This window comes from Lathamus discolor, chromosome 3, assembly GCF_037157495.1.
Source record: "Lathamus discolor isolate bLatDis1 chromosome 3, bLatDis1.hap1, whole genome shotgun sequence".
In the NCBI taxonomy this organism is placed as follows: domain Eukaryota; kingdom Metazoa; phylum Chordata; class Aves; order Psittaciformes; family Psittacidae; genus Lathamus; species Lathamus discolor.
In genome coordinates, this window is record NC_088886.1 from 64,328,715 (window position 1) to 64,338,417 (window position 9,703).

General features: G+C 39.8%; 1 protein-coding gene across 4 annotated transcripts; it reads right to left on the reverse strand.

The window, feature by feature from the left end:
• Positions 1-585: 585 nt before the first annotated feature.
• Positions 586-9,521, reverse strand: EXTL2 (exostosin like glycosyltransferase 2). 4 transcript variants are annotated; one of them, XM_065669552.1, is made up of 5 exons: positions 9,511-9,521; positions 7,808-7,871; positions 5,612-6,039; positions 4,129-4,199; positions 586-3,533 (listed from the first exon to the last, which is right to left on the reverse strand). In XM_065669552.1, the coding sequence occupies exons 2-5, from the start codon at positions 7,810-7,812 to the stop codon at positions 3,042-3,044; spliced, it is 996 nt and encodes a 331-aa protein (XP_065525624.1). In that variant the 5' UTR covers positions 7,813-7,871; positions 9,511-9,521; the 3' UTR covers positions 586-3,041. The 4 variants fall into 4 exon arrangements, with proteins under 4 accessions (XP_065525624.1, XP_065525623.1, XP_065525625.1 ...); XM_065669551.1 differs by having other exon boundaries at positions 7,808-7,874; positions 9,511-9,520; XM_065669553.1 differs by lacking the exon at positions 9,511-9,521 and adding an exon at positions 8,824-9,415 and having other exon boundaries at positions 7,808-7,874.
• Positions 9,522-9,703: the final 182 nt, after the last annotated feature.

Below are 9,703 nucleotides of genomic sequence, written 5' to 3' on the forward strand. Positions count from 1 at the left end.
GTAGTCCTGTTGCATCATTTTAAGACTATATCCTGAATTTTTCAACGAGAATTTTTTAAATATCTGTTAGATGCCATTTTTAAAGCCCTGTGTTCCTAAACATTAATTTCTATAGAATATTCAGAGGTGGTGATGAATCTGTTTAGACTGTAAAACACTTCCAAATGACATCTAGATAATCTCTCAGAAGAAATCACCACATAGATATTATTTTGTTAAAAATATAAATCCTCAGTAATATACTTAATTAAAGAATCCTAAGGCATTTTTGTAGCCATCAAGGTATAAAAAGTTGTCAGCCTTTAAAAAATAAACAAAACCCTTTTGGTTCCTAAGCACAATGAATTATGGCTAGAGATGAAATCTTCAAATTTTCTTTTGCTATCTATGTCTAACTAACTGCTTAAGGCTGTGGTTTTTGGTGGCTTTTCCCCCTCAGTTTATTTCCTCAATTAATTTAGGCGTTACCTAAATTAAGAGAATGTAAGAGCCAACAAGTACATGTTTTTTAAAAAATGAAATCTTGGTGCTGCTAATCTGTATGCAAACTGTCAGCTTACTTTAGACATCTAACACTGAAACCAATCTGGTTTACATATTTTATTTGACAATGGTACAAATTAAATTTACCAGTATAATAAAATCTTGTTCTATTAATTCTTTCACTGATACAGAAGAACAAAAAGTAATCCCAACTTGTCGTTGAACCCAGGACACAACCCAAACCAACTCCTTCTCCCCAGCAAAGAAGCCAATAGTGAGATTTGGCTGAGTTGCCGGTTCATTTCACTTTTTAAAAGTAAGGTAAACAGCACCTGTGAGCCTTAACAATTCTAGTTGATACTGCAAAGAACAGAGATTACAGGTCAGTGAGTAAACGAAACACAGTAAACTGCCATGAGGAAAGCTGCATTTCTGGAAAGATTGCAGACTTGCTTGATTACTACTTATCACTACAGCACAATAATTAAAATCGACTTTTCACTATTACAGTAAAATTAAGCAGACTTTACACTGTCATGTTAAGATTTTGCCCTTTAAATCTTACAAAAGTACTAGGAAGACTTCACTGAACAGAAATAAAATCCTTTAACACTGATAGAAGGCAAAAGAATTCTCCATTCCCCCAAAGACTTACATCCAGAATCAGCCCAGCTGTAAAGAATTTGTCACGTTTTTCAACCACTTTTTGCCAGCTAACATTGCAAAAACTGAAAAAATGATACACCCATTTTGTGCAGATGCTATTTGTGTACTTGGTATTAGCTGTTAATGATTGCCCATAGATACCTTTGACCTGGTATTAAGAATCAATTAAAAGCTGATGCAAATTAAACTAAATCTACTTTGGATGCCAGATTTGATTCCTTTCTGTGATCCAAGAAAATCTATTTTCTTTCCTCCATACCACAAAAATAAGTCTGTAACTTCAATGGAAAAGGTCTGTCCAATCCATGTTAACACACTGGTTACAGAACTACAGCATCCCAATCTAACAAAAGCTGTTAATAATAGCTCTGTTTCTTGCTATAGATGAGGCCAGGGAAATCAGAGACTCGTAACAGTCCAGCCCTGTCAGATACCTCTGTACTTTAAAAGACGATTTTTTTGTGTTTTTTTTTTTTTTTTTTTTATAATGCTTTACTCATTCATTGCACATTGTAGTTCTGTTGTGTAGCCACCAAAACCAGAGGTGAAAGGAACCAAAAAGTAAGTAAATACTCATTTGGATGCCAGAGAGGGACTCTTCATCAGGGACTGTAGCAACAGGACAAGGGGTGATGGGTTCAAACTGAAACAGGGGAAGTTCAGGTTGGATCTAAAGCAGAAGCTCTTCCCTGTGAGGGCAGTGAGGCGCTGGCACAGGGTGCCCAGAGAAGCTGTGGCTGCCCCATCCCTGGCAGTGTTTAAGGCCAGGTTGGACACAGGGGCTTGGAGCAACCTGCTCTAGTGTGAGGTGTCCCTGCTCATGGCAGTGGGCTGGAACTGGATGCACTTTAAGGTCTCTTCCAACCCAAACCAGTCTGGGATTCTATGATGCTATGAAAGAGTAGCTAAAAAAACAGTAGATCTGTAATACAACAAAATGTACACTGTCATATATGTAGAACAGCCTTCTCTTATTCAGCAATGGTAAATAAGACATATTTTAAGAGTGAGGATTTTCTTGAGCATATTTTTGTAACAGCGTACATGCAAAATACAAAAATAAAACTAAGACTAAAAAAAGTATTAACATGTAATATCCCCTCAATTTCTTCTTGCTGCTTTTAAAAGTTTCATATTTTATGGATTCATGTTTCTTGTATTTCTAGCTGCTAGGTTTTGCCTTTCAGCTGCTTGTAGTATTTCAGCAACTTTAGGCAAATTAATAATGGGGAAAAAAGCCACATCAGAGATCATTTTCCACTATCTCAGCAGTAGTAGATGCTATAAGCAACCATTTTAGGACTATCTGAGATTAAGGTGAGGTACTCTTCTCCGGCTAGCAGCTTCAGGAACATCTCAGAATACAGAATAGCTTATATATACAAACTTCATAGGGTTTTTTTACAGGAGTCTAGAAGCCTGGCCAGCACTTTACTGTAGCCCTTCTACAGTTTCACTGAGAAGCAGGAGGAGAAGGGGGAAGTCAAGGAAGTATCTCAAGATATAACTATAAAAAATATGCCTAGACCTCATTTAACTAGATTAACATTGAAATAAAAATCTAAACATAAGCACTGCAAGTGTAGGAGTGCATTTTTCTCTGCATGTTTCTGAAGAACTGGCCTAATTAATTGTAATAGCTTTTCAAGTTTTAATGAAATGGGATGATTTTATCACAGTTAAACACTAGTATATATTCTTTAAGTTTTCTCAAAATTTACGTTGGAAATTAGTACGAAAGGAAAAAAAAAATACATAAGAAGCCATGTGGAAGAAGTTCAGAAGCTACAAATAAGGATGGCCAAGATGCAGTAATTAGACCTTCTCCTCTTCTTGAACTCAGTACAATTCACTGAGTATTGTTTAACTTTTAACCCCTTAAATCCATTGGCTTACATTTTATTCTTGTGATTGGCATAATTAGGAAAACCAAACTGAGAAATCATGATATTAGAATACTTTAAAGGCATGCCATCATAAATATTAACCAGTTTATTTACACAGTAAGATCTCTGTAACAAATGTTCTGCTCGGTGCCACATTCCAGAATAGCCACTGTTAGTGTCTTTTTCTAAATTCCTTATGTCAACAGGCTTCACAAACACTCCTGAAGGTTTCCCAGTATGCTTGGCTACCAGAAAATTCATGGCAATATCATCACAATTTTGAGTTTCATCTATTAAAGTATAAACTGCTTCTGGCTGTCTTTGAAAGTCTTCTAAATATCCACTATGAAAAAATGCTGCGCCGATAAGAACCATAGAATACTGATCTCCATTTCCAAATCCAGGGCTCTGCAACTCGAAGCTGCCGTAACTGTATACACCTGAAGGAGTAGAAATGTGCTTCCTAGGGACAAATCCCACTATCTGCTCTGGAAATTGCTGAAAGAAAAAATAAATTTAAACAATTAAAGTGAACACACTGTGAAATGTGTGTTAAGAAGTGTCGTGAGATTTACGCTTAGAAAAAAAATAATGAGCACAAGATTATTGCCAGGAAAGAACGAAATTGTTGGCATATGGTCCCTTAATCTGCATAAATGTTGCAATTAAACACAGTTTCACAGAACTGACACAATATGCCTCATTCAACGCTATGTAGTGCCAAGAAACATCTATACACAATTTGCAGCTGTATAATTGGCACTCAAAATAACTTTATAGACAATTTCTCTTGGAGATGAAAAAACCCCACAAGTTTTTTTTTGCTGCCTCCTATCAATTTAAATAAATTCAGTAGTCAGCAACTTCAGTGTTCTTGTACAAGAAGAGTTATAAATTTGAAAGACAGATTACAGGTATAGCTAGTATTGAAGAATATTTTTGCAATTGCTACTGTTCAATGCTTCAATCCTTCTAAAATCTAGCTGTATAGCTAGAAAACCGGTAGTAAAGCATGAAGGTATGGTATTACTCTTAAAACCATTCATCTCAATTGTAACTCTCAAATACTGCATGCCAAGGTGCAAAACATTACCTGCCAAACAGAGAAGGCGAAAGTAAGGTCATGAGCACTGACTAGTGTATCATCATCCATCATTAAAACAGCTGAAAGGGGGAGAAAGAAAACCATGTTTAACTTCTCAAAAGATTAAGCAACTTAAGATCCTGCTAATCTTGCATAAAAATGCAACCAAAAGAGTTAGATACCATTCTTCAGAGTATGAGATTTATAAAGGATTCTTAGCATAAAATTTTACCCATCCCCTCACTACTTGCAAGTTCTAACAAAGCAAGCTTAATGAATTGCACAGGCAACGTTCAATAACATGAACTACATAAAGAAGAATCTTTGCCTTAAATTTTGGGCAAAAGACTATTACGAAGTGGAAAATGAAAGATACTCTTAGATTAGACCTTCAGGTACATTAAAGCTTTTTAAGTTTACAGTCAGTGTAAACCCTATTACAGTAAATAAAACACTTCAGATGTTGAAGTTTCTAGTGTCTTCCTAGAAGTCATGGCTTTTGATTTGCAAGTCATATTAGGAAGGGGGCAGTAAACAGAATTGCCTTTACTAATCATAGAATCATATGACCCCAGACTGGTTTGGGATGGAAAGGACCTTAAGATCATCCATCTCCAATCCCCTGCCATGGGCAGGGACACCCTCTACTAGAGCAAGTTGCCCCAGGCTCTGTCCAACCTGGCCTCGAACACTGCCAGGGATGGAGCATTTACCACTTCTTTGGGCAACCTGTGCTAGCACCTCAGCACCCTCACAGAGAAGAACTTCTGCCTTAGATCTAACCTGAACTTCCCCTGTTTCAGTTTGAACCCATCACTCCTTGTCCTGTCGCTACAGTGCCTGATGCAGTCCCTCTCCAGCATCCCTGTAGCCCCCTTCAGATACTGGAAGGCTGCTATGAACATGTGGGATTTTTTTTTTTTCCACTTGAAACAGATTTATTGTTGTGCTTCTCCTGCAAAGAGCTTATGAAGAATATTTAGATGAACAGCTAAAAGACTGGGGAAAATACTCTTACAAAGATTCCATAACTTGAGGTAGAAAGCCAGACAGCTAGGGATTGAAATTTCTCTTCAGAACAGTACATGCATGAGAACTCAGTTGTAAATAAATGGATTAAATGAAGTCACTACCAGATGACTTAAATCCAGATTAATGCAGAGACTCAACAAATACAAGCACTATGAATTTTAGTTTACTCTATAAAGAGAGGCTGAACTAGCTGTGTTTGCCTGACAAAGGAAATGGAGAACACCTTGCAAAAAGCCTGTGAATGCATTTGACATCCCTCTTTTTTTCCTTACTCTTGACTGAAAGCCTGCTGGTAGTGGTGGCGTGCATCTGATGTCATAATGTAGCTTTCTTCCCTATTAAGTGGACCAACAGATCCATGGGCTTATTAACACAGTAAAATTCAAACCATCTCCCTTTTAGCATTTAGATTTTAAGTGTGCAAATAGTATTAATAGTAGCAATATGAACTGCTGATTACCTTTAGTTTCCAGCTCCAGGAAATTCTGGAGTCTGTTCCTCATGCGATTTACAGTTTGAACTTTAAAGACAACAGGAACAGGATGAGGTCCCAAGGAATTCCACATTTCCTCTGGTATCTTCTCACCAATGTTGTTCCACACAACAATTACTTTATGTAGGTGGGGGATGGCTTGATAATGATTTAAAAGCTTTAGCAGTAAGTCTGTTCTATTATATGTCTGCATAATAAGAGTAAATGCATCCAAGGCAGACTGACTCTGGGTTTTTGGTTCCCTTCTTGAATTGGGCATTTTGTCATCTTTGATACTGGGAAGCAAAGCTGTCAAAGCACCTGCCACAAGAAGTAAAACAATGATCACCACTGAAGTGAAGCGCAGTAGGCGGATTCCCTTAACTCTTCCTGGGAGCTTACAGAAGTGGAAATACCTTTAAAACAAGTAACAGGAAAGGAAAAGTCATTAATCTCACTTATAGTTATCTCCCTTACATGAGCAGGCTCCCACAGTATTAAATAGACTTTTGTTTAAGTAAATAAATAAGGAGGATTTTAGGATTTTTTATCTTTAAGGTCACTTCCAACACAGCCATTCAATGATTCAGCCAATTATGTTCGACTATCAAGACACATACTTCTGGTACTCGGTTTCTACATTTATTTGCTTTTCACCTTTTCTGGTTAACATCACATTTCATTATTTTGTGCAAATGAATCTGGAGTAATTCTTTAGATTGCTCTTTGTCTCTTATTTTCTCAGTACTGCAATTTTGATGGAACATTTATTTGCATACATATATCCAACTGAAATTAGAAAGCAAAATTGTAGAGAAAGTCAGAATTGCAGGAGTTCTGCCTTAGCTGAGAAACAAAAGGCAGAGAAAGTGTGTCCTCAAGAGCTCTGGCAGAGAGAAAGAAGTAAAATGGTCTTTCTTTCTCTACCACCCAAGGAAGGAACAATCTTTATCACTGATTTGCTGGACATTTTGTCAATAGTCTGTATATATGCTCCACATATAATGTGGAAAATACGATTCTGATCATGCTAACTGAGGCTGTAGCACAGGTGGAGCAAAAGAAACATGCCAAATGGAATAATGCAGGAATGCAACATCAGTAACAGCTGCTCTGCTAAATCTAGAACTCATTGGAAACTGAAAATGCCAGATGCTAGAAGCTATGTATCAGCTAAGTGGCAGAGGAGTTGCAGCATAAGGCATCCTCCTGATTTCGGAACTGAACAGGAGCTCTTAAAAGCCAGCTCCTACAAAGGCAGTCCCAACATTCATGCCTCTTAGGTAGCACTCCTAGTTCTCCAGACATCTATAAACTGTAAACTTTGCAGGATCCAACAGCTACTGCATTCCACAGTTTGCTCCTCAAATGTGTCATCCACATGCTCTTCATTCACAAGATGAGTATGCACTGAATACAACAGTAATCTTCTGTCACGGTTTAAGCTTAATTCTAAACAGTAACTCATCTATATATATTATGCATGTTACTCCACTAGTAATGTCATAGAATCACAGGCTGGTTTGGGTTCAAAGGGACCTCAAAGCAGTTCCAACCCACTGCCACACACAGGCAGGGACACCTTCCACTAGGCCAGGCTGATCTAAGCCCCGTCCAACCTGGCCTTGAACACTGCCAGGGATGGGGCAGCCACAGCTTCTCTGGGCAACCTGTGCCAGCACCTCAGCACCCTCACAGAGAAGAGCTTCTGCCTAATATCTAATATAAATCTCCCTTCTTTCAGCTAAAACCCATTCCCCTTTGTCATGTTGCTACATGCCTTTGTAAAAAGCCCCTCTGGAAGCTAGCCCTGGGAGCTGCTCTAAGGTCTCCCCTTAGGGAGCCTTCACTTCTCCAGGCTGAACCAGCCCAGCTCTCTTCAGCCTGGCTCCAGAGCAGAGCTGCTCCAGCCCTCACACCATCTCTGTGGCCTCCTCTGGATCTCTAGCAGCTTCACGTCCTTTTTACACTGTGTGCCCCAGAGCTGAATTTCTAGGCTTTTACCAGGGCATTCGGATCAAATTAAGTGAACCCAGATATCAGTTATAGTTCATGAGAAAGTATCTGTGTTTTAGCATAGAAATATTGATAATTTGTTTTCCAAAGTGCACATACCATGCTTGATATGCAAAAGATTTTAGTCTAAACGGAAATAATTTTAGTCTAAAAAACCTTTGAACTTACCTCATTATTGCCAAGTGGTTTCCCCACCTTGTTTTTGCAGGAGAGTTGTTTGTGATCTTTGAATCTGCTGGAATTTAAAAGGACTCTATAACTGAAGAGCAACAGTTACCCACATGCTACCCAGCACTCTTCTACAAGCACACATTCCTCAGTTCAATAATTATCTCTGCCTTTCCATAAACACTCCAGAAAGAAGTTATTATACCAGTTGGTTACAAAGAAAAGCACAGCCCACTTCTCTGCTTGTAAAATTGCTGCTCTATGCCAATGCAATGTCTCCGTGCACCATCCTTAGGATCAACTACAGAGATACAAGTAGGATTGCAGAACCTCACAGTCTGTACATATTTAGCTACCAGTCAGGCGAGCAGTCGCAATAAAATTATTTTCTGTCTCATCTGCTTCATGCTGTCACGGAATCACAGAATCAACCAGGTTGGAAAAGACCTTTAAGCTCATCCAGTCCAACCGCTGCCCAGCACTGCCAACGCCACCACTAACCCATGGCACTGAGGGCCTTGTCTACATGGTGTGTGAACACTTCCAGGGACGGTGACTCCAGAACTGCCCTGGGCAGCCTTCCTTCACTGAGCTCACCAGTCCTGTTACAGGCTTAAGACATGGCATTTTTTCTTCCCCCGTTTGGCAGCTTGATAGAAGGGAAAACAAATACGAGTGTAAGCACAAGCAGGAAGAATGTACAAGATGCAGGACAGCAACTTAAGAAACTCGTGTCTGTCAAGGCTCCTAGGCTGTCAGATTTTTGTTCTTTTAATCCTAGTTGAACAAAGATAGGGAGCTTTTATTTTTTACTTCATTACTATGAAACCTTAGAGAACAAAGATTTGCTGAGCTTGTTAAATAATTTTAACTATGTAAAATTTCAGAAGAGTGGCTTGTTTAGGTTATATTGACTTGTTTCTTATATGTACAGAATTGCCAATTTGTACCTATGCCAGTCTGAGTACATCCACACATACAGACCATCCCAAATTTGAGTTTTACCCCTGACTTACTTGATGTGCGGCTGGAGACGTCACAGAAACTATTTCCAAAAGCTCATCATTTGTTTGGGTGCTTCATTTTAAAGGTGTAGACACTCATACCTGGCTCATACAAACTCAGACTGGAGCTTGGCCACATGTGCTTTCAAAGGGGTGAACCTTAGGTTCTCTTTCCCCAGGTGCCACCTACTTGCAGCCATACTGACCAATGCTACTGTCACAATTAACTAGTTAAAGATTTAAAAACATGGTGAAAATATGAATGTCTGCTGTGGAAATGAGACTTCTTGGCTTGCCATACATTGTTGTGTGTACTCAGTTGCATATGATCAGCTGTAATGGTGACGAGGATGACATTACTATGCATTCTTTAGTTAAAATAAACGCCTACATAAAACCTTTAGAATAAGCCTTCAATGGACCTTCCAACAGAGAAATGCCAGTGAGTTTTGCCAATTAAATTACGAGACTGCATTGCAAGATTGACCTCTTGGAAAAATTCTTACAATACCCCCTGTAGAGAAGAAAACCAAAACCAGAACGGATGGAAATCAAGACCTATGTCAAAATACAGTATTTTTAATACAACTCCTGAGTCGGTCCCCCCCGCTCCGTGGGCACCATTTCGTATCGATCCCCCGCAGCCGAAGCGGACAGGTCCCCCACAGCCGGCTTCCCCCCGTGCATAGGTTCGCTCACGTTCGGGAGGCCGCCCGAGCCCTCCTGAAGCTCTGCAGCAGCCGGGCCGTGCTCCCGAGGCGTCCCTGCCGCTGGCCCGGGCACACGAGACGACAAAAGCAGCCGGCGCGGCCCCGCACGGCTCGGCCCGGCCGCGCAGCCGCTCCGCTGACTCAGGGGCGGTGCGGCCTTGCCCCGCCTGCTGCGGGGCGTT

Coding starts and splice junctions, on each gene's coding strand:
- EXTL2 (XM_065669552.1), bottom strand. Junction 4,200..5,611: donor CCTGGAGCTGGAAACTAAAG/GTAATCAGCAGT, acceptor TCCCCCTTTCAG/CTGTTTTAATGATGGATGAT. Junction 3,534..4,128: donor TCGCCTTCTCTGTTTGGCAG/GTAATGTTTTGC, acceptor TTTTTCTTTCAG/CAATTTCCAGAGCAGATAGT.